A 27,535-nucleotide genomic window follows, 5' to 3' on the forward strand; every position below is an offset into this window, starting at 1 on the left:
GTCATTATACATTTGTCCAAACTTATAGAATGTGCAACACCAACAGTAAACCCCAAGGTAAACCAAAGACTTCGAGTGATTACAGTGTGTAACTAACGCACCATTCTGGTGAATGATGCCAATAATGGAGAGGCAGTGCATGTATGTGTGGGGGAGGGAGGGGGGCAGGTGCATATGGGAGATCTCTCTAGCTTCTTTTCAGCTTTGTTGTGAACCATAAACTACTCTAAAAAAAAAAAAGTCTTAAAAACAAACAAACAGGGCTTCCCTGGTGGCGCAGTGGTTGAGAGTCCACCTGCCGATGCAGGGGACACAGGTTCGTGCCCCAGTCCAGGAAGATCCCACATGCCGCGGAGAGGCTGGGCCCATAAGCCATGGCCGCTGAGCCTGCGCGTCCGGAGCCTGTGCTCCGCAACGGGAGAGGCCACAACAGTGAGAGGCCCGCATATCGAAAAACAAAAACAAAAACAAAAAACAAACAAACAAACACTTAAAAGACCTTCTCCATCAACTATTTGGTTTTCTGGATACAGTTCATATAGGAAAGGCAGGATAAATGCTTAATCCTCTATTCAACAGTTTTCAGAGCAATGAGTTAGGGCTCTAATAACTTATTATGGTGATAAGTAAGGTTTTTTTTTTTTTAAAAAGTGCACAATTATGAATTTATAGATTCACACAGATTTGATGTATTTCAATCTGTAATCTAAGAATACATTCATTATTCTTTTTAATGCTCAAACTGTCCCAACTTAGGCCAGTAGGATCTCTTTCAAGGTTGCACCTGTGCCTACTGATGTAACTGTGTAAGACTCAGACGGCTTCCTTGCTTTCCAGCACAATAAAATGCCCTAGGCCCATCTTGTATATTTCCTATCACAGACCTGGAAAGCCGTTTCTCCAAGCCTTGGTCCCCTTTAGTGTGAGAAGACCACAGTGTAGGGTATCAGATAGGTTTTTTGGTTTTTGTTTTTTTTCTGGGTAAAGATTTAATTTTATTTATTTTTGGCTGCGTTGGGTCTTTGTTGCTGCGCACGGGCTTTCTCTAGTTGTGGCGACCGGGGGCTACTCTTCATTGTGGTGCACAGGCTTCTCCTTGTGGTGGCTTTCCTTGTTGCGGAGCATGGGCTCTAGGCGTGTGAGCTTCAGTAGTTGTGGCTCGTGGGCTTAGTTGCTCCGCAGTACGTGGGATCCTCCCAGACCAGGGATCAAATCCGTGTCCCCTGCATTGGCAGGCGGATTCTTATTCACTGTGCCACCAGGGAAGTCCCCAGAGAGTTTTTTAATACAAGCATATGCTTAAAGGGTCTCTGCGCATCTACTGTTAAATGAACTTCCACTTGCACAACACGTAACATTACACTAGGACTTAAAAAGTACCGGACTAGATAGGGTGCTGAATTTACAAAGCTTTTCTTTTAAATAATCTACTTCCTTCTCAAATGTCTAAGAAAACGAAAGGGAATGTAAAATGCCATTATAAAGTGACCAACTCAATGGGTCACAAATCACATTAAATTGCAAGCCAGATCAAATCCTCTCTATATAGTTATGGCCAGTGAAAGCTCTGTACTATAAAGCATTAATCTATGACATTTGGGGTGAAAAGGCAAAGTATTAAAACACTAGTCTAGAGTTTCTAGCCTTCTGGAGTCTAAGCTTTCCAGATGTTGACCTTGTGGATCAAATCTGGATAAAACACTCACCTTCTAAAACAACAGCTCTAGGTTCCTCTGCCTGGACAACTCCCTCTTCATACTCTGTGGAGCTGTCACTGTCAGAACTACCTGATACCTGCAAGTCTTCAGAGACAGGATTCCTAGTCTCTGAACCATAAGAGGTGGCTGGAGAATGAGGCTGCGTCCTGCTCACTTGAAAGTAAGCATCCAGCGGTGATCTCAACCTATATATGCAGAAAGACAACAGAATTCTTGTACAATGTACCATCATCACAAGAATAATCCACAGTAATTTGGAGGTAAATCCTAGTCATTTTAATGCATCACCAGGCCATTAAATGCTGCCTTTGAACGCTGAAGTAGGAATAGAGATTCAGGCAGGTGCTGACTGGACTAGACATGCTCTTTCCACTCAAGTATTCCATTAGCCCACACTGAAGCCTGACCCCTCTGCTAAAAGCTAATCCTACTTTACTGGCATTTCTTTTGTCAATACCTTTTAAAGACATGACTCATTAATATAAAGAAAGGGAGGGAGGGAGGGAGGGCTGACTCAGCAATTTGTCTGCTGATATTAGGGGGCTGAAAAGAGAGTGGGCAAGATGAAAAAGGGCCCTATTTTTTTTTTCGGTACGCCAGCCTCTCACTGCCGTGGCCTCTCCCATTGCGGAGCACAGGCTCCGGATGCACAGGCCCAGCGGCCATGGCTCACGGGCCCAGCCGATCCGTGGCATATGGGATCCTCCCGGACCGGGGCACGAACCTGTGTCCCCTGCATCAGCAGGCGGACTCTCAACCACTGTGCCACCAGGGAAGCCCTAAAAGGGCCCTATTGATCAAATATGGCCTCATGGGATTCTGCTTCTGCAGCTACTAAGACCAAGGTCTTTTGAAGGTATGAAGCCTGGCTATGGTCATCATTGTCTCATCTCTTATTTTGAGCCACTTTTCAAGTCAAAGATGTCAAAGAAGGACAAAAGTTCTCTCTTTTGCCTGCTCAAACCTGCTGTTGAGCTCTCTAGTGATTTTTTTCCATTTACTGTGTCAACTCCAGTATTTCTATTTTGTACATTTTTATAACTTCAGTCTCTTTATTGATATTGTCTATTTTGTTGTTTTATACTTTGCTTTAGTTCTTTGAATATATTTAAATAGCAGATTTAAAGTTGGTCTAGTAAGTCCAACATCTTGGCTTCTTCATGTACAGTTTCTATTTTTTCTTCCTGTGTTTTGGTTATACTTTCTTTACATATCTTATTTTTTCTTGAAAACTGGACGTTTCAAATAATATAATGTGGTAACTCTGGAAATGAGATTTCACCCATTCCCAGGGTTTGTTGTTGTTGCTATTTCTTATAGTTGTTACTATTGGTTTAGTGACTTTTCTGAAGTTAATTCTATAAAGTTTGCATTCTTTGTTGTGTGTGGCCACTGAAGTTTCTGTTTGGTTAGCTTAGTGTTCAGTTCATGACTAGATAGAGATTTCCTTAAACACTTGGAATCAGTACACCTCCCAGTCTTTGGTGAGAGACTTGATGTGTGTGTTGGGACACATCATCAATAATCAGCCAGGCAGGTGACAATTCTGCCTCAGCCTTCATTTCCTGCTTATGCAGAGCCTCAAAGTCAGCCAGAGTTGAGAGCTTAGTGCCTTCCTAGGCCTTTCCTGATTGTGGGCCCAGCTGCACACAGCCCTGGGCATGTATGTGGCCTTCTAGATTCCCAGGAATATGTCAGAACTTTTCAAAACCCCATAGGAAGATCTCATTCTCCACCTTTTCCTTTTAAGCTTTTTGGTTAGTCTAATGTTTGCCCCAATGGTCATCCACTGCCACAGGCAGACCCTGGGGAAAAGGCTTTAGAATTTTCGAACTGGACAAGCCAGGGATTGCCTTTCAAGTGGGATCTTCCAGGAAACCAACAAACAGGTCAAAGGAAGAGAATTCTCTGGGGATGAGGCTTTGAAGGACCTCCAATTCCATTCTACTCTCTCTAGTTGCTTCCAGACTGCTGCCTTTTCACTGTGATTGCAGGCATTTAGTTTTCAAGACTACTATGGAGGGACTTCATAGTAAGTCCCTCGATAGTAGTGGTTAAGAATCAGCCTTCTAATGCAGGGAGCATGGGTTCGATCCCTGGTTGGGGAACTAAGATCCCACATGCCGTGGGGCAACGAAGTCCGCGTGCCACAATGAAAGATCCCACATGCTGCAACTAAGACCCAACGCAGCCAAATAAATAAATAAATTTTTTTTTTTAAAAAAAGACTACTATGAAGCTGAAGAAGGGGATGGGAATAGGGAATGCCACAAAGCTTACAGTTCTTACTGAGATTCAGCTGGTTTGAGAATCACTCACTGAATTGCTACAAGTATTTGGTTAATTTCCAGAGTACTGAAAAGTTGATTTTGATAAATTTTGCCAGTTGTTTCAATTATTTTTTAAAAAAATAAATTTATTTATTTATTTATGGCTGTGTCGGGTCTTCGTTTCTGTGCGAGGGCTTTCTTTCTCCAGTTGCAGCGAGCGGGGGCCACTCTTCATCGCGGTGCACGGGCCTCTCACTGTCGCGGCCTCTCCCGTTGCGGAGCACAGGCTCCAGACGTGCAGGCTCAGTAGCTGTGGCACACGGGCTTAGTTGCTCCATGGCATGTGGGATCTTCCCAGACCAGGGCTCGAATCCATGTCCCCTGCATTGACAGGCAGACTCCCAACCACTGCGCCACCAGGGAAGCCCTGTTTCAATGATTTTATGGAGAGAATTTTCTGGGGTCCTTACTCTGCCGTTTTCACTGATGTCACTCAGGTTTCCTTTTCAAAAAAACATGCTAACCAAGTTTACAAACTTATTTTAGGAACCGTGCATGAACAGCAGCTATAGCTACCCATGAGAATAAGAATATAAGAACAGTATTTCCTAAGAACATTTTAACCAAATGAAATACATAATAAAGTTAGGCTATTACGTGCATATCAATAGCATTCTGCATAGAAACCAGTAAAAAATTAAGTGATTGACTATTTTTTAAAAAATCACTCATTAATATTGCTTTTACATAGCAAAAGAGGCATTTCCAAGGTCAGGCGGGGACATATAAAAGACGAACTATGAAGAGCAACTGGGAGGCAGTGCTAGGAGTACAGTCTTAGAACCCAAGAAATTCTCCTTTTTTCCCGCACTTATCATCTCTGAATTAAATAACAGTATAGTAAGTTCTTGCCCCTTGCTTACCCTCTATAGTCCTAGATTCCATAAGCTCCAAGAGAAACGGTACCCTGATCTGTCCTGTTCACCAACGTATCTTCAAGGCAAAAGTTCAGTCTCTCACATAGTGGAGTGTTACAAATATTTGATGAATAAGTGATGATGCTGGCTGTCAGAATCAAGCAGCCTCAAACAAAGAAACAGGAAAGGAGTTTGTGACCTTGGCTGAGAAGTAGTTGGGAAAAATATCCCACTATGCAGGTTTCCCCAATTTTGGCTTTTTGGTGGAGTCTGAGGCAAAAGCTGCTCACCTTGGCCCAGGCTCTCAGCACCTGGCCCAGGAATGGTCTGTCGGGTGAGTAATGTCAAACACCATAATGAGAAATTCACCTCAAGAAATTCAGAAGGTATAAGCAATAAGTCCTGGAAAAACTCAGACTTTTATGTGAATTTAGTGTGGAATTTGTTTACAACACAATTTAAAGGAAAAAAAATTTTAACGCCACATTTATCTGGCTCCAGAATCCATGTTCTCTCCACTGAACTGCATAATTCCTTGCCTTTAAGGTTTATTCTCTTTGTGGAGACAAACATATGACCGTCAGTCAAATAGCTTAACTGACATCATTTAACATCTAAATTCTGTAGCTCAGTCCCTGAGCAGAGATTCTACGCACATCAAGCTATTTTCTGATTAGAGTCTGGCTTCAGTGTGGCAGCATCCCCTAGGTGAATCATGCTGACCATGCCAACAAGAGAATTTGGTCTCTGTGGTGTTTCTAATTTTCTCTGTAAATTGGCATCTGGTTTATAAGTGTCACTCTCCTGTGAACTGGTTAACACAAAAGTCCCCGACCAAGAGCAATCTCCACCCCCGCCTGCTCATGAGTGGATGAACAACCAAGCGTGAGGACTACTGCAAGAGGCCTCTTGACAGTTCTTGGGGACACCACTCTCAACTCTCAGCCCCCTTACTTCAACAGGGACCCCAAATTGCACTACAAGGTACTTTCACCTATGACACAAATGTATGAAATCCTACTTTGCTTTCAAAATCCGAGTAAACGGCATCTTAAAATAACAGAGTAGCATACATTTGCAACTCTTGTCAACACAGAACTAGGCACCTCTCACCCTTGATGGATCACATCCAGCAGTGACCAGGCATTACAGAGACTGAAGCCACAGTAATAGCAGGTCCTGATACAGTAATCAGCAGGATCCATGGAAAAGGATGCTGAAATCCAGAATCAGAAGGCACAGTCCAGTTCCAGTTATCCCAGTCAAATCACAAATCACCCCATCATCTTCCTCATTTGTAAAACATAGGTATTAGATGGCCCAGCTACCACTTTTTATTGTCACCTCATTATTTTCACAGTGTTAGAAAACAAATGGGTCTGACTGAAGCTTCCTCTATCTGTTTTTGTTGACAACAGTCAGATTCAAGTTCCAACACCAGCTCTAACCTCCTCAGTGCTGTCGCTATGAGACCCTGAACAAACCACTCTCTCAGGGTCCAAGTTTCCTTCATATTTAAAATGAAAAGGTTGAATTCAATCTCAACATTATGAAGATACTTAGAAGCCCAAATGTGAAACAAAGTATTTCAAAAAAAGCTGGAGGAAGTGAAAAAACAGGTAAGGCATAGATAATTGTTGTTCTTCATAAGAACTCTGTCAAGATCTGACGGCTAAGCCCTTCAAGAGGCAAATTCAAACCAAAACCTATGGAAGAAAATTATTTTTAACTCTACAACACAGTATCAGGTGAAGAGGGCTAGAATGTTTCTCACTTAGTCAGATAAGCTCTAAATTAATTCACACTCTACTTTTCACAAGGCTTCTCTAAATCCAGCCTGCCCATCTTCCAAAATCTACTGCACCACTAAGTGGAGAACAATGAAACATGGGTGAGTGGAGTGGCCTTGCAAGTTAAATATTTTTTTGATGTACAAGAGACAAACGATCTGAAGAAAAGCCAGCCTCTACAGAAACCGCTGCCAACAAACTACCACTGAGTTTTCAAAACATATCAGTGTAACTTGTCCCCTCCATTACTTTGTGAAGTAAATAAGGCAAGCACTTTTATTTTCATCTGACTTATGAGGTAACGGGGGTTCAGAAAGGTCACCTGACTTGCCAAGTCACAACGCCAATTCTTGGCAGCACTGGGGCTACGATCAGGGCCTAAGGTTCGTAATTCCCAATCTGGCACTAATCCTACTGTTTATACATATATTTACCTGGCACTGTTTGTCCTGTGAGACCCTCCAGCTCTTGCCCTCTGTGAAGCAGAACTCCTCCTTCTAGCTCTCACTGGCCCCACCCTGTGGTCCGAAGTTGGTCTCAGGAATTCCAGCATGCCATGAAGTCTCTGCAGCCCACTGATGAAGCTGTTCACTGGATCCAATGAAGATACTTGGGCCGTGTGGTTAGCACCAGATTCCTGCCTACTCTCCTCTGAAACTCCTGGATTGATGTTCTCCACAGTCTCTTCTCCTGAGAGCTCCTCTGTCATATCAATGGACACCTGTGGAGCAGCCTGAAGCCGGGGCAGTCCCTCTTGGCTGCTGACCACTTCATCAGGAGGGGGCTGGAGCAGGGCTGGTCCCCCTTGGCTGCTGACCACTGCAGCAGGTGCAGGCTCAAACAGGGGTGGTCCTTCCTGGCTGCTGACCACCTCAGTATGAGAAGGCTGGAGCAGGGGTGGTCCACCTTGGCCGCTGACCACTTCAGGAGGAGCAGGCTGCTGTGCAGCACCATGATCTAACTGCACCTGAAGATCATATTTCATTGCTTCATGAGCCATCACTGAAGAAACAATATTTGTAAGTATTAGTAAAATATATCAGCTATAAGACATGTTTTATCTAATCATATCTGTTCTTTAATATTTCTGTTTAAGATCATTCTTGGCAAAACTGAGAAACTTAAAGAGATGATTTTGTTCGACTTTTTTTTCCCATAATAAGTACTTATAACCAGTTTTCCTGTTTGCCTTTTGAAAACATGAAGTCATGTGATCACAGCACTAACCTTTAAAATAGATCTAGGGACTTCCCTGGTGGCACAGTGGTTAAGAATATGCCTGCTAATGCAGGAGACACAGGTTCGATCCCTGGTCCAGGAAGATCCCACATGCTGCAGAGCAAATAAGCCCATGTGCCACAACTACTGATTCTGTGCTCTAGAGGCCGCAAGCCACAAGTACTGAAGCCTGTGTGCTGCAACTACTGAAGCCCATGCACTCTAGGGCTCACATGCCGCAACTACTGAAGCTTGCGTGCCTAGAGCCTGTGCTCGGCAACAAGAGAAGCCACCACGATGAGAAGCGCGCACACCACAACCAAGAGTAGACCCCGCTCGCTGCAGCTAGAGAAAAGCCCACGCACAGGAATGAAGACTCAACGCAGCCATAAATAAATAAATAAATAAATAAATAAATCGATCGATAAAATAAGGACTGAACTACTGAAAGCAGTGGATCCACAAGTACAAGGCAAAGAGAGTATGAGACACACAAATCAGTTTTTTGGACTGATAACTGGTAGGACTGTGTGCTGTTGAGAAGCAAGCTAATTTCCACTGAGGGGACTGTAAAAACCATGTACCAAAGAAGATAGCATTGAAAGACGGAGATGGAAAGCCTGTGAAAGTAGTTACTCTGTCCCTCAGGCAAACAATCAAAAAACCCCTCCCCCTATGCTGCAGACAACTGGAGGTTTGAACCAGACAGACTTAAGACCAGCAGTGAAAACAAAGAGTTAAGTGAAAGTCTACAAACTTTCACAAGTGTGAGACACTTCCAACCCTTCTCCCCAGCTGCACAAATCCAGAACGCAATATTCTGGTTTACATACATTCTCTATGCCTCAAGGCAGGAAATTACAGGATTGTTGCCTAGAGAAAACCAGCTCAAGAGGAAAGATCTATAAATACTGACAGCTCTGACTCTCAAGAAAATGGCTGGATCTCTGCCCATACATCTAACAGTAAAAGTCCATTGGTTGGTAAGGTTCAGTCATTCATAAAGAGCTTCCAATCAGTTTTCTGGGGGTCTCTCCTCAAAATGAACAAATAGCCAAAGAACAACTGACATTCAAGAAAAGCCTCCAACATGAGAGAAAGAGACCAAAGCAGACAAAGAGCAGAAACTCGGAGAAAAGCAAGGAATACAATGCAAGAAACAGAAGTAAGTAAATAAATAAACAAATCCAAACTTAAAAGAATGCCAAGGAAAAAAAGATCAAATCAGAAAACAAGAAAGAGCTCTTAAAAAAGAAAATTTACAGCCAAAATAAATGCTTTAATAGAAGGACTGGAAGATAAACCTGAGTAACTCTTTCAGAAAACAAAAGACAGTTAAAAAATAATAATATTAAAAGCTCAAGCTAGAATACTTGATTAACTGAAGTACAAGAATGAGAGAACTCAAAATGGAGAAGAAAGTGAAGCAAAACCTCTGGTCAAGATGTAACCATACACTCTCTTCTAAGAACCCCAACGTGGTAAATTTCCTCAAAAATTTTATCAGTTACAGAACAACCTCCATTATTAATTCCAATTTTAGGACACTTATAAAATATGCAAAACCACACTACTATATGGACTTATAGATATAAGATAGTATAAAACAAGCCCAGTCATGAAAAATACCAAATTCAGGAGAGGAAGGGTGCAGAGGTACACATGAGGTTTTGAATACAGAATTTTTTTTTTTAAGGAAAAAAAAAAAAGAATTCTATCAAAAAGTCAAAGCCAAGATTTGTTAGACCTGGGTGGTGAACGCACGGGTCTTTTAAAAATTATTCTGTGCACTTCTCAGTATGGTTAAATATTAAAAAGTGAAATTTCTTCCCATCATATGCCAGCTCTGATTAGAGAACAACCAGTTCTGATGAGACGTGAAAGGCCCAGAGCCGAATCCAAACCTGATTCATCGGTATATCCTACACAGCAAGAAGTACAGAGCAGATGCTAAATATCTACTGAATTACCCACCATCCACCTAAAAACACAAAACCAACCAAAAATCCCCCAACAACTAAGAACATATTAGCGCCCGATATTGACACAGAGATACGAGAGATATAGAACATGTTCATCCCGGCAGAAAGTTCTCTAACCAGCGCCATACTGGAGCAAAGCTTCCCAATCAACGTGGGGAAACACAAATCCCTCCAGGCCTGGGGCTGAGCAGCGGTGCGTCGGCTTCCGTCCCCCCGCCGCCCCCCCGGCCCCAGGCCGTGAGCAGCCTGGTTCTAGACCTCCCGTAATCTTCCCAAGCTTTGTCACTCAGATTTCAACCAATGTCCGCTCCAGTCGGGATGATGGCTCCCAGTTAAAAGAATAAGAGGCGCCGGCGGAGAGTCGGGCCGACCTGGGTTCAAATCCCTGCTCTGTCACATCCTACCTCTGGGACCTTAGGAGGTTCCCTATTCGACTTGCTCCTCTGTAAAATGGGGATAATAAAAGTGTTTACGTCACAGTGTTGCTGTGAGATAAAGTTGGACAGAACAACTTTCGTTCAACTTGAAAGTGATGCAAGTAGAGGGCGCTCCACGGGACGGCAGTTATTTGCAGACGATGAGTCTGAGGCTCAGCTGCCTGGAGAGCAAACCGGGTACCTGTGACTCCGGCCCCGCGGCCAAGTCGGCTCCTTCCGGGATCCCCGATGTTCCTGCCTTCCCCGCCCCCATCCTCACCAGCAACCCCAAAAGAGCGGGGATTCGGGAGACTCAGCCCCGACAGTTGGGGCCGTCCGGAGCGGCCGAACTTCCTCAGACAGCCGGGTTCCAGGCCGGCCCGCAGCCCATCTTGGGGCGTCCCGGGGCCCGGAGTCCATGGACCCAGCGTCCATGGACCCAGCCCGAGAAGTCATCCCGGAGCCAGACGCCCAAGGTCTGGGAAGAGGCAAACGCCCACCTCACCTGAAACCGAAAGGACGCGGTCAGACTCGCGAGACCCCCGGAGCAGCTGCAGTCTCCTTCGAAGAACTCTCGCCGGACTGGCGCCAACAACCACTTCCGGTTGTGCAGCTCAATCCGCCAGCCTGTGTTGCGGCCTCGGCCTGCTCCTATTGGGCAGCAGTCCCAGTCGGCGGCCAATACCCTCTCTTCTTCTTTCTTTGGTCGCCACTGGCTGAAACAGCGGTGCTCTCATTGGCTGATCCTTCGTAAACGGACTAGGCGGGACCACGCTCGAGAAGGCCTCGTACAATTGGTAGAAACCTACGTCCGTCAACTCTCGCCCAAAGAGAAAAGCGGAAGAACGGCTTTACCGCTCTTTATTTGAATTTTGTGGCGAGAGGAAGTGGCAAGAGAAAGATTTCTTGGTCCATTTTGGAAAGATGAAAATATTAAAACTGTGCCTTATGCTATTTCTCCCTAAGTCTTTGGTCAAGGAGATGTCTTTATCCAAAGGCTGGTAGCTAATCCAATAATTTCAAAATGTTGCCCGCAGTATCCCGGAGCCGGTAAAGAGGAGTGGGACAATCCTGTTCATATATTGTATATCCTCCAGTGGGTTGAAGAGCTCATGCGAAAGAACTTACCTACGCGGTCTCTTCAATCCCAAACCATTGCAACAAACTGCCTGCTACTAAACTACCGTCACATCACTTGACAGCAAACATTTTTCAAGCATTTCCCTGAAAGACGAAATCTCACCTTTAGGAGGAAGACCTAAAAATCTAAACCGCAGGCACAGACTGCACACTGCCGAATTTCATTTGCTCAGCTTCCAATTCTGAGTGGAACTAGTAGCAGAGGAGAGTGTAAACAACTGAAAGCCTTGGATTATCCAAATAATTGACTTTTCAATATTCTCCTCCTCCAAACCTGTCACTAAAGTGAACATTAGCATTTGTAGTTTTTTTTTTTTCCTTTTCCTGCCCCTAAGGGAGCTTCTACTGAGCTATAGCAAGGTTAATATGAGGAAAAGGAATGTTATTTTGTAAACAAATACATATATTATGGCATAGAATGAAAAACATTTTGAGTGATTCTCACTGTTATATAAGTAACTGCATGTCCAATGCAGAAAATTTAGACAATACATAGAAGCAAAAAAGAAAAATTGTCTCCAGAGAAGTCATTAGTTACTTTGTTTAAAATCGTCATCTATCTAAATGTGTATATTTAGGTATAGATGGAATTGTGTTTTAATCTCAAAATATATCTTGAATTGCTTTCCTTGTCAATGAATACATAGGCACATCATCAAACACTGAGTGATTCTTTGAAAATTAAAAAAAAATTAATAGGTAATATCACATGGCAAAAAAATCTGGACAACACAGAGGGCTGCTTAGTGAAAAATATACAGAATGTTTCTAAAAGGTTCTGAGAGTATATTCATTCATGATCCACCTAATGGCCATGTTTACTAATTAGAAGAGAAAGAATAAACACACAAGCCAGAAGGTTATAGTCTTGTCTCCAACTTCCAAAAGTTTTATATAGTTAGAGGAGAAAGGTATTGGCTGTATTTCATTTTAGGGGTGAAATTCCCATTTACAACTTTATGGGTGATTACTTAAACACCAACCCCCCGTTGGCCCATTTGTAAAAAGACTGAAAAAAAAATGCACTAAGCGCCACTTCATAGAAGAGTTGTTTAGATGGATGTCTTTTTTTTTCTCCACCAAAAGACATAACTAATGGGTTCCCCTAAACTACATGATAGTAACTACTTTTATGGACCTGAACGTATAATTTAAATGAAAAATTTGAAAGAACTGTCAAGGTTAAAATATGCCAAAGAAAGTTTACACTTGTGGTGAGCCTCATCCCCAGGCTCTGGGGAAAGCCATGAATTTCCCTCTACCATTAGCAGTACCTTCATTCATTCATTTTCTAGTTCATTCGGTCAACAAATATTGGAGTAGCCACTGTCCTACTCCAGGAGAGGAATGTGAAAACAAGGGACTCATACGTGGTTTCTGAGTTTGTAGCAATGTTCTAGTCTTTAACCAGGGGTGGATATGTGATGTTCTTTTCCTCTGACTTAAAAAAAATTGCACATATATATTTTATACACTACTGTCCTGTGATACATATCACAATAAAGATAAGAAAAACATTATTTTGTATCTTTGAACTCTGTAGCAACTTCAGTGGAAACATTTCCCCAGTCCGGGGCTACTGCCTGTGAATCATGTTCTCTTGTGTCTGGAGCTTCGTGGAAAGTCTGAGAAATTTGGATCTAGAGTGGGAGAGGGAGACATTCCCAGGGAGGGAGATGGTGTAAAGAAATGGAGGAGCAGCTGATAACCTGGTGAAATAAAAGTCTGAGTAGAGGGCTTCCCTGGTGGCACAGTGGTTGAGAGTCTGCCTGCCGATGCAGGGGACGTGGGTTCGTGCCCCGGTCCGGGAAGATCCCACATGCCACGGAGCGGCTGGGCCCGTGAGCCATGGCCGCTGAGCCTGCGCGTCGGGAGCCTGTGCTCCGCAACGGGAGAGGCCACAACAGTGAGAGGCCTGCGTGCCGCAAAAAAAAAAAAGTCTGAGTAGAGGAAATTACCCCCAGGATGTTGAGAAAAGAGAAAGAAGGGAGAGAAAGAATATAGGCTGCAGTAATCTGCCTTTGCAACCCAACTTTAGACTAAACAATGCCCTTAGGGCTGGGTTTCTGAACTCCTGTGCTATTGATATCTGGGCTGGATAATCTTGGTCGTAGGCGGCTGTCCTGTGCCTTGTAGGATGTTGAGAAGCTTCTATCCACTAGATGCCAATGGCATGTCCACCCCACCCCACCTCCCCTGAGTTGTGACAGCCAAAAATGTCTTTAGACATTGCCAAATGTCCCCCGAAGGGCAAAACAACCCCTGGTTGTGATACATAAGGAAAATCTTTCACAAATGTTAAGTAACACATGTGGCCCATGCTCTTTAGACCAGAAAAAGCCCTACCTTTAACACAGGGCCTCCTGGAGGGCTCATATGCACAGCAATCATCAATGATCTCCTGCAACTGTGAAGGGCAATCTTTATCCACTGGCTCCTGGTGCCGGTCCACAGCCACCAGCTGGTAGATCTTCTTGGAATCACAGCCTGGCATGGAAATGATAGGATGGGAGGCTTAAAAATTGCTCTGGCACACACACATCTCTCTGGATGCTGATGGCTGGCAATGGAACCAGGGACTTTGAGAACTGAAGAAACAGGAGCTTCCAATGACCCCAGTGACAAGCGCAGGCAATGCCCACACTGAAGAACAAAGCGCCCAGGACAGCACTGATGGGAATTTCTAGTCTCTTGGAAGGCGACCCAATCCCAGCACCATCTGAGCCAACTTTCACACTGGATACCTTCAAATGGGCTTTTCCCAGTGGCGATTTCCCAGAGGGCGATTCCAAAGCTAAAAGAGAACCAAGAAACTGAACAACCGTAACAAGTTTCCCTTTTCCCATGCCCCTCTAGCCATTTCCAGAAAACACAGTGGATTTTCTTCTTGGCTGTGCTGAGCAGCTTGTGGGATCTCAGTTCCCCAATCAGGGATTGAACCTGGGCCACGGCAGTGAAAGCGCAGTGTCCTAACCACTGGACCACCAGGGAAGTCCTCACGGTGAATTTTCTGATTACCACCCAATTCCATTCAACAGAGTTAAGGTGCTCCTCCTTAATGGCATTTGACTTGGACTTTCTTGTCCCGTTCATCTGAGTTAGAATCTGCACGAGAACATAAACATACCTGTATATTTCAGCTTTTATGTCATATTTATTAAACACATTTTCCAGTCTCTGAGGTGAGATGTATGCGGCAGAATTGACTCTCTCTGCTTCTTTTCCTTTAGTTGGTCAGCTGATGGAAGTCTGTGTTTTCTCAGCTCAAATCCTGCAAGCTAGATAATGACTCAGAGACAGAAAGAAACAGCACCATCTCGGGTGGGGGATAGAGGGAAGGGGTTGGTGCTACACATGATTTTCAGGGGATGGTTTTTTTCCTTTGGGATGTATTTCCAGTGGTGTCTTCTGGCTCTGTGGCTACTCTCCTGGCTGGCATCCTGGGTTCAATTTATTATGGTGTAACGACCAAGAGAAACACAAAGAGGTTTCTTCTCTATAAAATGAGGCATGAGGATTACTTGAGGCGATGGTTATAAAGCACCTGTAAGACTTGGTATGTTGTTGTTCTAGTGTTACTATGTTAGATATAGGGCTTTCTCAGTTGACGACTCAGCTCCACTGAGTGAGTGTGGACGGGGTGCCTGGAGTCACCGATGGCTCATTTTCTCTCGGAAGCAGACCAAAAAAACACACAAAAAACCAACACAGGGGCATCCTCTCTGTTGTATCTGAACCTATAGGCAGCCTGTTACCCCACTGACCCTGCACGGTCAATGCCATGCTCTTAAAGAAGCCACAGCACAAGTCATGGGAGTGTGCGTTCTCCTTGGTCCATGCACATCTGTCATCAGCACCATCCGTGTGCAGAGGGCTGCCAGCCCTAAACGCAGCCAGGGATCCAAAAGTAGGGGCAAGGTCAGAAAAAGGATTAGACACTTAGGTGGCTCCTCCTCCTTTCATTCACATGTTCAGTGAGCACTGACATCCTCTGACATCTGGCTCCACGCTAGCCACCAGGGGTGAAAGGCTGAATAGCACATGTTACAGTCAGGTGTGAGAAGGCCCGTGCTTTGTGAACACTTATATGACACCAGCTACGGGGAAAGACATCTGAAAGGCAGAAAAACCCCGTCTTCTGTTATTCAGAGAAAGCTATCTGTGGATGACAGAGAAAATATTCCTTTAGCACTTGGGAACTGTGGACATCGAGTTAACAGAAGCCTTTTCTCTTCCATAGGAGAATCTGAATTTCAGTGGACCTTTTAGCTCTATTCCCCTGGGAAACTGACAAACGCTGACTGTTACCTATGCTCCTAAGTAATATTGCTGCTGATTTTAAAATGATGGGTGATTAGTAAGTTGTTTATGGACAAGAGGTCGGGGGGATGGGGACTATAAAGAGCTACTGGGGGACTTCCCTGGTGGTCCAGTGGTAAAGAATCCGCCTTCCAATGCAGGGGATGCGGGTTCAATCCCTTGTCAGGGAACTAAGATCCCACATGCCCTGGGGTAACTAAGCTGGCACACCACAACTACTGAGCCTTTGCACCTCAACTAGAAAGCCCATGTGTCACAACTAGACAGCCCACACACCGCAACTAGAGAAGCCTATGTGCCACAAGGAAGAGCCCATGTGCCACAGCAAAGGATCCCGCATGCCTCAACGAAGATCCCATGTGCCGCAACTAAGACCCGATGCACCCAAAAAAGTAAAGAAAATAAATAAATAAATAAATAAATAATCTTAAAAAAGAAAGAATATTGACTCCTGTGAGTCGTGAGGCTTCTAAGCCTGGATGGCCCCGCACCCACCCGAGGGGAGCCTCTTTCTGTCACACCTAGGATGAGGAGAATATCTCCTGGAGGATTGTGGGGACAGGTGTGGCGTCTCCGGCTGGAGAGAAGGATTTGATGCTGCCCTGCTGGCAAGCTGTGTTGCGTGATGCCCTTCTAATTGCCTCCAGGTGCCAAGTGTGGGCTATGGCTGGCCTGTGAGTCTGAATGCCTACTTGGGCTTAAGAAGATCCCCTCATGGGTGTTGCAGGGACACAGAAGTGGTGTCCAGGCATCTAAGGGGAAATGGCTCTTAGCCCATCCCTGCTGAGTGCCTGGGCAGTGGTGGACGACGGGCATCAGAAGAGCAGGCAGGACTGAGTCTGTTCTGTGGTGGGCACACGGGAAGCTGTCCAGGCAGGGGAAGAGTTGAACTCAGTTGAAGGCAGAGAAATGAGCAAGCACAGGCCTCTGGGAAACGTGCGTCCCTCTCCTAGCACCAAACAGTCACACAGGTCGAACTCAAAGGGCCCCTGGAAGGCCATACTCACCTTCACGTCGCAGTCTTTAGTCACCAGGAAGCTCGTGCTGCTGATGTTTCTGTGGAGTTCTGCAGGTGTTTCCGAATGGTGCAGCCTGACACGACCAAAGGCAGGGAACATTAGTGACCTTTGCACAGACTTTGCTATCCACGGGTAGGTGGGAAAACAGGGATGCAGAGGTGAGATGTGACAATTGTGAGCTGTACGCCTCTGTGGCGCTCTGCCTGGGAAGCACTGAGCAAAGCAAAGGGCTCAGAGGCATGGCGGGATGGTTGGACCATACCTAGGACCCTTCTGGTTGAAACAGAATGTGAAGCTGGGGTTCCCACCAACTTAGTAAGTGTTAAGTGTTTTGGATTAATGGAGCCCCTGCCTCCCAGTTTGGGGTGTTATCACAGAGTTGGCCTTAGGTTGGGCTCTCCCAGAAGCAGATCATGAGCCACGGATTTGGGTACAAGTGATTGATTAAGAAGGTATTCCCAGGAGAAACCAGGTGAGGGAGTAGAGGAAGCAGGACAGAGAAGGAGAAGAAATCAAGCAAGGGTGTGACTTCAGGTGAAGTTCCAGGCTCAGCCTGACCCCAAGGGGACCTCTAGAGGATAACTACCCCTCAGGGTTTGTTCTGCATGATGCAAAGGAGCTGGACTTTTGTACTCACACCTGTTGTTCAATGACTGTGGACTGGGTGGGGTTGGGGGGAGAGGAACAGGGACAGGGACAGGTGGCTATAAAGCTCCCGGGCACTTTCACCTCTCAGGGCCAAGGGGCTCCAGCGCCCATGGATATTCCTCTGCAGATGGTGGCCATGAGCTGTTAGCACCAAAGTATGCTGAGTGGGGGATGAGTGTACAGAGCAGGTAAAAAGCATCAGAGGCCATCTGGATAGGCACTAACAGTGTCTCCTACAGTCCAAAATTACTTCTCATAAAACTCACTAGTGTAGGGAGTTGAGAAGGAATAAACTTTATGATTTCCAAGAAAGATCTAAGGCAGTATTTCCAAAAGTATGGATAAGTGGTATGCAAGATGACATAGTGAGAAAATTATTCTTCTTTTAATTCCAGTCTTTCCGATTACGCCAAGAAGAAAGTCTCAGTTTGGTGTTGGATGTCTTTAATACCTCCCTAAATCTGCTGACATCTCCTCTGCACAAAGAGAATGCCGGTCTGAACTGCAGGCCTTTGGGCAGGAGGCATCATGCAGCCAGAATTTAATAACATTGTTTTGGTTTTATTTGTGGTCACCTATTTGTGATAAGTGATTCTTGTCTTCAAGTTATGGTAGTAATAGAAAGTGTCCTTTTTTATTTTATTTATTTTTTAATTTATTTTTTATTTTTTGCTGTACGTGGGCCTCTCACTGTTGTGGCCTCTCCCGTTGCGGAGCACAGGCTCTGGACGCGCAGGCTCAACGGCCATGGCTCACGGGCCCAGCCGCTCCGCGGCATGTGGGATCTTCCCTGACCGGGGCACGAACCCGCGTCCCCTGCATCGGCAGGCGGACTCTCAACCACTGTGCCACCAGGGAAGCCCAAATCTAAAATTCTTATCAGGCCTACCAAGACCTGCATGACCTTGCTCCTGTATCTTTTGGCCTACCTCCCCACTTTCATCTGGTATCTCTCCACCTACCACACTAAAGCCATCCTGGCTTCCGGCTGTTCCTTGCACAGGCCATATTTATTCCCACCTCAGGGCTTTTGCATTCATTGTCTTCCTGGCCATGCACCTCTCCCTCAACTTCACATGACTCATTCCTTTTGATTATTCAAGGTGTCCATTCAAATGTCACCCTGACCACTCTCGCTGCACCCACTGTCACTTTCCATCTCATTACCATGTGTATGATTTTTATTGCCTTTAGATAAAATAATTTACTTAGCCCTCTATCTGCAGACTTTATGTTCCGTGAAGGCAAAGATCTTGAGTATTTTGCTCTGTGTTGAATCTCCGGCACTTAGAACAGTGCCTGGCACATGGTACTCAATTCCTATTTCTTTAGATAATTAGTGAATTTTTCTTCCTGGATAATTTACATATTAATGGAACGTCCTGGAAAAACTAAGGCTGGGAGGATTGACATCAAAGAGAATGGAAAGGGAAACCCGACTCATCAGTATCACCCCCACCCCGCCACTGGTGGCACACTCAAATCTCACCAGCCCCCACCATGTCTGTACCCAGGGATGTCCGGAGTTCTGAGTTACATGAATAGATACCTGCTAAAACCTCTTCAGCCTTCCTGGTTTTTTGGTAAACCAAAATGAGACTAATAGACCACCATTTGGAGTCCCCCCAACTAAAAAAACTCCTTACCACTTCTCAGTCCTTGGATAACCTTCCTGTCTTCCTCTGCATCCTATTGACCTTCCTGTTGCCAGAATGCTCCTGGGCTGATGCTTGAAATAGGCATCCGTTGATCCACCTGAAGCAGCAGTGAGAACTCCTCCCAGACATCTCTCAGCCTCTTGTTCACTCCACTGAAGAGTATTCTGTCATGCCCTGCTGTTAGAAACTTCTGGATCTATTGCTGAACTTATCTATCCGCTCCTTAGCTTCCTCTAGGGCAGCCTGGAAACGTTTCAGGGCAGTGGTTCTCTCGGTGGGCAGGTTCCTCTCTCCTTGGGCCTGGAGTATTTGCAGAGGCTGCAGCAGGCCATGGACATGGCTTCTTAGATGCCAGCACTGTTTCTGGCAGTATTTCATCTCTTCACACTGGTTGTAGATAAGCTGGACTAAGGAGATGATCTGCCTCAATTGATCCATATCTGGATGAAACAGATGGAATTTGTTTAAGTCCCAGGAATCTCCTGCATATTTACTACTGGGCTACGGGTGTCTGTGATTTAAATGGCTGTAGAGGTCTCCCCATCAATTTCATGTAAGGTAGCTTTGGTGGCTTGCTGTCCACCAAAATCTTCCAGTTTTAGGTGGAAAGTGTTGGCCCAGCTAGGACTACATCTCCCAGCCTTCCTTGCACCTTGATGTGGCCATGTGACTAGTTCTCACCAATGGGGTGTGAGTAATATAAGTGTTCCTTTGGGCTGAGTCAGGTTTGTCTCCTTCACACATTGTCAGCTGGTTACACAGGATGATGTAGCCCTAGGTGTGGTAGAGCCCAAGAAGGGAGAATCCTGGATCCCGGAATCATCACTTGGAGGAGAGCTGCTCATAAACCTGGAATATCTGCCATGGACTAAATTTCTATTGCATTTGAACCATTATATTTTGGGGTCTATTTATTAAATAAATTTAGCCTATTCTAACAAATATATCCTGCCAAAGCATAGGGGTGACTATAGGATAGTAGGTTGAAAAGCTCAGGCCCTTTCCAAATAAGGCAAGGATTACCTAGTAAGTCACCAACTCTTCAAGGATAAAGGGCCCAGTGGTGGAAGATCTTCTAGTTTTTAAAGAGCAATCAGAATTTTGGATTTTTATATTAAATCTCTCAATTTAAAATATTGCAACCAAGTCAAAAAATGTTTTAAAAACTGTGCAGTCCAACACTGTGTTGGTCAAATAAAATACGTTTGTCAACGGGATATTGCCCATGAAGCCTCAGTTTACTACCTTGGCCACAGCCGGCTCAGGATATTCAGGACTGTAATAGAAGTTGGCTTCTGCAGTCTCAAATTTTCTTTTCTGTCTCTTTTCCCAGTGCTTGAGCAGCCCTGCCTCCCTGGTCCTCACCTCCATCCCTCTCTACTGTGTCTTTAGCACTCTGTAAATTTGTTCCAGCCTCCCCATTGGCCGATGCATCAATAAGCCTTCATGTTGTAAGTGCTGACCCCTCAGAGGCCTTTGCACTAAAGACTAAGAGATTTTTCAGGCCCAGAGGAGTTGAGGTAGACATCTGTGTTGCCTACACAGCATCCATTTCTCTACTTCCTATTGTTGCCCAAATTTTCTGTGACTATCTGCTCCTCCTCCATTCAGCAATCAGTTTGTGGGGAGCTGGCCCCACCCCTGGTTCTAAGGGTGAGACTTGTATCTAAGCCAGTGGTTCTAAACTGAAGGTTCTAAACTTTGAAGGTGACACGCCCCCCACTCCCTGCTGGGACTTTTGGCAATGTCTGGAGACATTTTTGGTTGCCACGGCTAGGGGATGGGTGTTATTGATATCTAGCAGGTAGAGGTCAAGGTGCTACGATGCATAGGATGCCTCCCACCGCCCCCCCCGCCCCCCCCCCCCGGCCAACGAAGAATGATCCAGCCCAAAATGTCAATAGTGCAGGGGTTGAGAAACGTTGATCTAAGCCATCAGACAATTCCTAGTAGCTTATCACAGTGATTGGTTCAAAACTGGGCACCTGGGCTACTTTGAGGGGTACGTTTGCTGGGGAACTTCCTGGCTCCCCTAAGCCAGCCCAGGAAGTCAGCTTCTAACTCTCAACCTCTCTCTGAATATGAGTGAGAAAGCATGGAGCCCTGATTCTAAAGCTGTGGAATGAGGCTAACCTACAGATGGCAGAACGGAAAGAAAAGAATGAGTCCTCAGTGACAACATTGAGCCACTGGTGGTTTGAACTGACCCTGAAGTCTACCCCATTCCTCGATTACAGGTTTCATGAACCAATAATCTTCCTTATTGTTTAAGCTACTTTTAAACAAAGTTAATCTCAACAGTTCTATTCCAAGAAGGTAATTGGTCTGGAGCCCAAATCTGGTTTAAAAGCATGAGTAAGAAACTAGCAGAAGCCAAACCAAATAAGCAACTAATTGATACATTTTTGTCGTTGCCTTAGAGTTATACTGATCTAACAAGAGAAGTAACAGGTATTAGGGCATGCCTAAAAAGACTCAATGGGTCTCAGGCTGCCCAGCTATTCGCAGTTGCTAAGCAGAGAGCTTCAAGGACATTTCTTGGGACTCCTGAGGGCAATGAACTATATACCTTTCTCTGGTCCACCGGAGACAAAGGCAGATGTGAAAATGTTGCTCAAGGAACCTTGAGGATTTCAGCTTCATAGCTCCAAGCTTCAGTTATCTTATTGTCAGCCTCATCAAAAGAGCCATATCTCAGAAACAACTAATCAAAAGATAATCGGAAAAAATCTCCCACTCATCAAAGCAACAATTTAAAACAATACATTTCGCAGGAAGAGTGATAATGTGGTATGAGAAAAACCACAGAAAACAAAGCTTCAAGAAATGGAGAGGGACTTCCCTGGCAGAGAAGCGGTTAAGACTCCGTGCTTCCACTGCAAGGAGCTCGGGTTCCATCCCTGGTTGGGGGACTAAGATCTCAAGTGCCTCCAGGCATGCCCACAATAAAAACCAAAAAACGAAATGGAAAGAACTGTTATTTTTCTAGCTGGGAAGATTAAAAATGACAAACCTGGCAATCCTTTCCAAAGGTAAATCCAATTTAATGCAGCTCCAATAAAACTCGCAATGGCACGTTTTGGTACTGAAAGTAAATGATCCTCAAGTTCATTTGAAAGAGGAAATTAGTAGCGATAACAAGGATTTTTGTAATAAAAAGGGACTTACCTATAAGATATTAAAATTATAATTACTAAAGTTGTTTAGGGCTTATTAAGTATATGATAAAGATACCAAAAGGATGAAAGGGAATATAAATACATATATACTTTGACTCAACAATGTGAATTTCTAGGAACTTGTGCTGTGGAAAAGCTCATATGTGTACAGATAGTTGGATACTAAGGATGTGCATTGAGGTGCTATTTGTAATATGTAAAACTGCTAACAACCTTGATAAGGATATGTTACTTGCAGAAAAACAATGAGGGGTAAAAGTCACTAATTTTAAAAGTGAAAAATCTTAAAACGGTAGTAACAATATAAATCCATTGAGAACTCTAATGCCATTTCCTCCTCCCCTCCGAAAAATGCCACCAAGCAACCTTTCCTGTTGAGACATTTTACATAAGGTTACTCTCCTTGTGTCTAAAATGGGCCCCCAGAAAAGGAAGAGGGCATTAATCATCAAGATCTGGAATCATCTCCCTTGGCAATGTCCCACTGTCTGGAGTTGTCTGTCTGGGGCTGCTTGGCCAATTCTTCTGAGCTGGGTTCCCGAGGCCCTTCCACAACGACCTCCACCCGGAGCCCACCCCTTTGCCGCGCCTTCTTTAGCTGGAAGCAGTCGGAGACACGAGCGGGCGGCTCCACCCTCAGAGCCGAGGAAAGAAAACCAACTCGGTCCTGAGTTCCAGGAAATGGGACCGTGGGTCACCCCACCTCCCACTGCGGCTCTCCCCTCACTGCCCAGGAATCTGGTTGCGCCCTTCAGCCCCGCCGCCTCCGGGGACCGCGCGCGCCCCGGGACGACTGCCAGACTCACCCTCGTCCCTCCTGAGGGCGTCCAGTCGGTCCTGTGCACAGTTCCAGGCAGACACCTCGGCTTCTCTTCTCGGACGACTGCCTTCCTCCCGGGCGAGAAGTCTGCGAACGCGAGACCCTGGGGGAAGTGCCGAGTCCCCGCGCCTCCTGCCCTCGGTGCCCGTGCCGCGCGCCCTGCGCTCCGCTGGCGGAGCGGGACTCACCCGACGCCGGCTGCCACCGGCCGGATGTGTCCCTTCGAAGTCAAGCGACGTTCGGCTCACGGCCCCTGAGCCCGGCCCCTCCACGTGTCTCCCAATCAGCTTTATCGGCGGCTGTTTTTGCCCTGAGCCGGCTAAAGGACTGGGTGTCGGACAGGGAAGTCTGGCCCGCCTTCTCGGAGCTTTCACAGGGCTCTTGTAGCCAAACCCCAGGCTCAGGGTGCATTGGTTCCCTAGAACCTCTTAACATCTGGCTCAGAGCGAAGGATCCTTCCTTCCTCCTGGTATTCTCCCCTTGCCCTTTCCACACTCCCCCACCTTCCCCAAATTTCTCAGTAATTATTTACAGAGTACTCCTGGGGCCAGGCCCTCTGCTTGGGGCCGGAGATTCAGAAAAGAATAAGGTCCCAGGAAACTATTATAACCAGGACACAGTATGGGAAAGATTAGATGAGCAAAAAACAGAGCTAGAGAGAAGGTGCTTGTGTCTGCTTCTCGGTGCTTGAAAATATTGGGGTTGGGGGAAGGGAGTGAAGGAAGAGACACACTTAAGCTGGGGTGGGGGGTTCGGCGGAAATCAACTTCCTCCTCTAAGGTCACTGCAGAGCTTTCTCTTTTGGTGCAAGTCATGTTTTATTACAGTTAGCTGTGTCCGCAGCTAGAAAGTCTGAGGAATGACATTCATTAACTCATCAGGCTGTTTCCTCTAAAAGGACAGAATTGGATTGTATGAGAAGACTTTTTGGATAGGGAAGACCTGGGTAGAGGACGTCTGGGGTGTTTATTCATTTATATTCTCCTGCTATTTTCTCCACCTACTGCATCATCAGTTTTCTTCTTAGCTCAGGTTCCTTAGTAGCAGAGTCCAAAAAAGAGAATCAGGTACGTTGTGATTTACTGAAGGAAGGCTCTCAGGATAGAGGGTAGGATAGGGCAGGGGGAGAAAATAGCTAAGCAAGGATGCAGTCTCAGTGCAGACTAGCTTCAGCCAGATTCCATGGGGAGGTCTGGAGCAAGAAGCTCTGGAGCAAGAGGTAGCTTCTGCTCTGGATAGATCAGAAGTTAGGTCACAAGAAGTCTTAACAAATTGAAGAAGATTGAAATCATACCAAGTATTTTTTCTGACCACAGTGGAATGAAACTAGAAATCAACAGCAGAAGGAAAACTGGAAAATTCATAAATATGTGGAAATTAAACAACTCTTGAGCAACTATCCTGTCAAAAAAGAAATCAAAAGAAAATTAGAAAGTACCTTGAAACAAATGAAACACAACATACCAAAACTTAGGGGATGCAACAAAAGCAGTACTGAGAGGGACGTTCACAGCAATAAATACCTACATAAAAAAGATCTCAAATAAACAACCAAACTTTACACTTCAAGGAACTAGAAAAAGAAGAACAAACTAAGCCCAAGGTTAACAGAAGGAAGGAAATAAATATTAGAGCAGAAATAAATGAAATAGAAAACAGAAAAATAATAGAAAAAATCAGTGAAACAGTTTATTTTTTTAAAGATAAACTCTACAAACCCTTAGCTTCACTAAGAAAAAAAGAGAGAAAATTCAAATAAAAAGAGTCACAAATAAAAGACATTACAACTGATGTCACAGAAATAAAAAGGATCAAAAGTGACTGTAATTCCCTGGAGGTCCAGGGATTGGGATTCCAGGTCTTCAGTGCCAGGGGCCCGGGTTTGATCCCTGGTTGGGGAACTATTATCCCACAAAGCCCTGCAGCATGAGCAAAAAAAAAAAAAAAAAGAGAGAGAGAGAGAGATTGTGATGAACAATTATATGCCAACAAACTGGGTAACCTAGAAGAAACAGATAAATTCCTAGAAACATACAGCCTACCAGGATTAAATCATGAAGAAATAGAAAGTCTGAACAGACCTATAATTAGTAATGGAGACTGAATCAGTAATCAAAAACCTCCCAACAAAGAAAAGCCCAGGGCCAGATGGTTTCACTAGTGAATTGTACGAAACATTTAAAAATGAATTAGTACCAATCTTTGTTAAACTCTTGCAAAAAATTAAAGAGGAGAGAACACTTCGAAGCTCATTTTATAAGCTCAGCATTACCCTGATACCAAAGCCAGACAAAGATATAAGAAAAGTACAGGCCAATACTCCTGCTGAATATAGATACAACAATCCTCAACAAAATACTAGCAAACCAAATCCAACAACACATTAAAAGGATCATACACCATGACCAAGTGGGATTTATTCCTAGGATGCAAGAATGGTTCAACATATGAAAATCAATTAATGTGATACACCACAGTAACAGAATAAAGGATAAAAACATATGATCATCTCAATAGGTGCAGAAAAAGTATTTCACGAAATTCAAAACTCTTTAATGATTAAAGACTCTCAACAAATCAGAAATAGGAGGAAATTATCTCAACATCACTAAGGCCATATATTACAAGCTCACAGCTAACATCATTCTCAGTGGTGAAAAACTGAATGCTTTTCCTCCAAGATCAGGAACAAGGCAAGGATGTTGACTCTCACCAGTTCTATTCAATATAATAATAGAAGTCCTAGCCAGAGCAATTAGGCAAGAAAAAGAAAGTAAAGACATCAAAATAGTAAAGAAAGAAGTAAAGTTGTACCTGTTTGCAGATTACATGGTCTTATCTATAGAAAACTCTAAAGACGCCATTTAAAAAGCCCACAAAACTGTTAGAACTAATAAATGAATTCAGTGAAGTTGCAGGATACAAAATCAACGTAAAAAATCAGTTGTGTTTCTATACACTAACAACAAATTATCTGAAAAGGAAATTAGGAAAACAATGTCATTTTCAATAGCACCAAAAAGAATAAAATACTTAGGAATAATAAATCAACTAGGGAGGTAAAAGACTTGTACACTGAAAACTACAAAACACTGATGAAGGAAATTAAACAATACACAAATAAATCTAAAGACGAGTGTTCATGGATTGGAAGACTTAATATTGTTAAAATGAGCATCTACCCAATGCAGTCTACAGATTCAATGCAATCCCTATCAAACTCCCAATGTCACTTTATAGAGAAATAGAAAAACAATTCTAAAATTAATATGGAGGGACTTCCCTGGTGGTCCAATGGTCCATGCTTCCACTGCAAGAGGTGCAGGTTCAATCCCTGGTTGGGGAACTAAGATCCCTCATGCAGCATTAAATTAAATTAAATTAAATTAAATTAATATGGAAACAAAAAAGATCATAAATAGCCAAATCATTCTTTTTAAAATTTATTTATTTTTGGCTGCATTGGGTCTTCATTGCTGCATGCAGGCTTTCTCTAGTTGTGGTGAGTGGGGGCTACTCTTCATTGTGGTGCACTGGCTTCTCATTGCAGTGGCTTCTCTTTTTGCAGAGCATGGGCTCTAGGCGCATGGGATTCAGTAGTTGTGGCTCGTGGGCTCTAGAGTGCAGGCTCAGCAGTTGTGGTGCACGGGCTTAGTTGCTCCGTGGCACATGGGATCTTCCTGGGCATGAACCTGTGGTGTCCCCTGCATTGGCAGGCAGATTCTTAACCACTGTGCCACCAGGGAAGCCCCCAAATCATTCTTGAGAAAGAAGAACGAAACTGGAAGAATCACACTTTCTTATTTCAAAATATATTACAAAGCTACAGTAATCAAAACATTATGGTACTGGCATAACAGCTGACATATAGACCAATGGAACAGAATAGAGAACCCAGAAATAAATCCACATATATACGATCAACTGATCTTTGACAAGGGTGCCAAGAATACACAATGGGACAAGGATAGTCTGTTCAACAAATAGTGCTGGGAAAACCATATCCACATGCCAAAAAATTAAATTGAACCCTTATTTTATATCACTCACAAAAACCAACTCAAAATGGATTAAAGACTTACACATGACACCTGAAACTGTAAAACTTCTAGAAGAAGACATAGGGGAAAAGCTTTGTGACACTGACCCCAGCAATGATTTCATGGATACAACACCAAGAGCACAGGTAACAAAAATAAGTAAAATTATATTAAACTAAAAACCTTCTACACAGCAAAAGAAACAAGAGTGGAAAAGCAACCTATGGAATGGTAGAAAATATTTTCAAACCATATATTTGATAAGGGGTTAATCTCCAAAATATATAAAGAACTCCTACAACTCAATGATAAAAAAAATGAATAACCTGATGAAAAAAATGGGCTAAGGACTTGAACAGACATTTCTCCAAAGAAGACTTACAAATGGCCCACTTGCATG

General features: G+C 44.3%; 2 protein-coding genes across 5 annotated transcripts in view; both read right to left on the reverse strand.

Moving 5' to 3' along the window:
• The window catches only part of RFWD3 (ring finger and WD repeat domain 3), a 44,138-nt gene extending 30,200 nt beyond the window's left edge, over window positions 1–13,938 (reverse strand). For 2 of the 4 annotated variants that reach the window (XM_060288616.1, XM_030863362.2), the window contains exons 1-3: window positions 10,817–10,949; window positions 7,130–7,697; window positions 1,707–1,903 (exon numbers count right to left, since the gene is read on the reverse strand). In XM_060288616.1, coding sequence (XP_060144599.1) covers window positions 1,707–1,903; window positions 7,130–7,695 — 763 coding nt within the window. In that variant the 5' untranslated portion in view covers window positions 7,696–7,697; window positions 10,817–10,949. Of the gene's footprint in view, window positions 1–1,706; window positions 1,904–6,018; window positions 6,122–7,129; window positions 7,698–10,816; window positions 10,950–13,797 lie in introns of those variants that run through there. The other 2 variants (XM_070044145.1, XM_060288617.2) reach the window with 2 other exon arrangements.
• MLKL (mixed lineage kinase domain like pseudokinase) lies at window positions 13,877–23,207 on the reverse strand. The gene is given in 5 exon segments (XM_060288618.2): window positions 13,877–13,938; window positions 16,779–16,863; window positions 19,085–19,288; window positions 19,291–19,536; window positions 23,082–23,207. Coding segments are annotated over 3 exon segments (513 nt in total). The 5' UTR covers window positions 19,535–19,536; window positions 23,082–23,207; the 3' UTR covers window positions 13,877–13,938; window positions 16,779–16,798.
• Between the last annotated feature and the right edge of the window lie 4,328 nt (window positions 23,208–27,535).

This window comes from Globicephala melas, chromosome 19 (assembly GCF_963455315.2).
Source record: "Globicephala melas chromosome 19, mGloMel1.2, whole genome shotgun sequence".
Lineage (NCBI taxonomy): Eukaryota > Metazoa > Chordata > Mammalia > Artiodactyla > Delphinidae > Globicephala > Globicephala melas.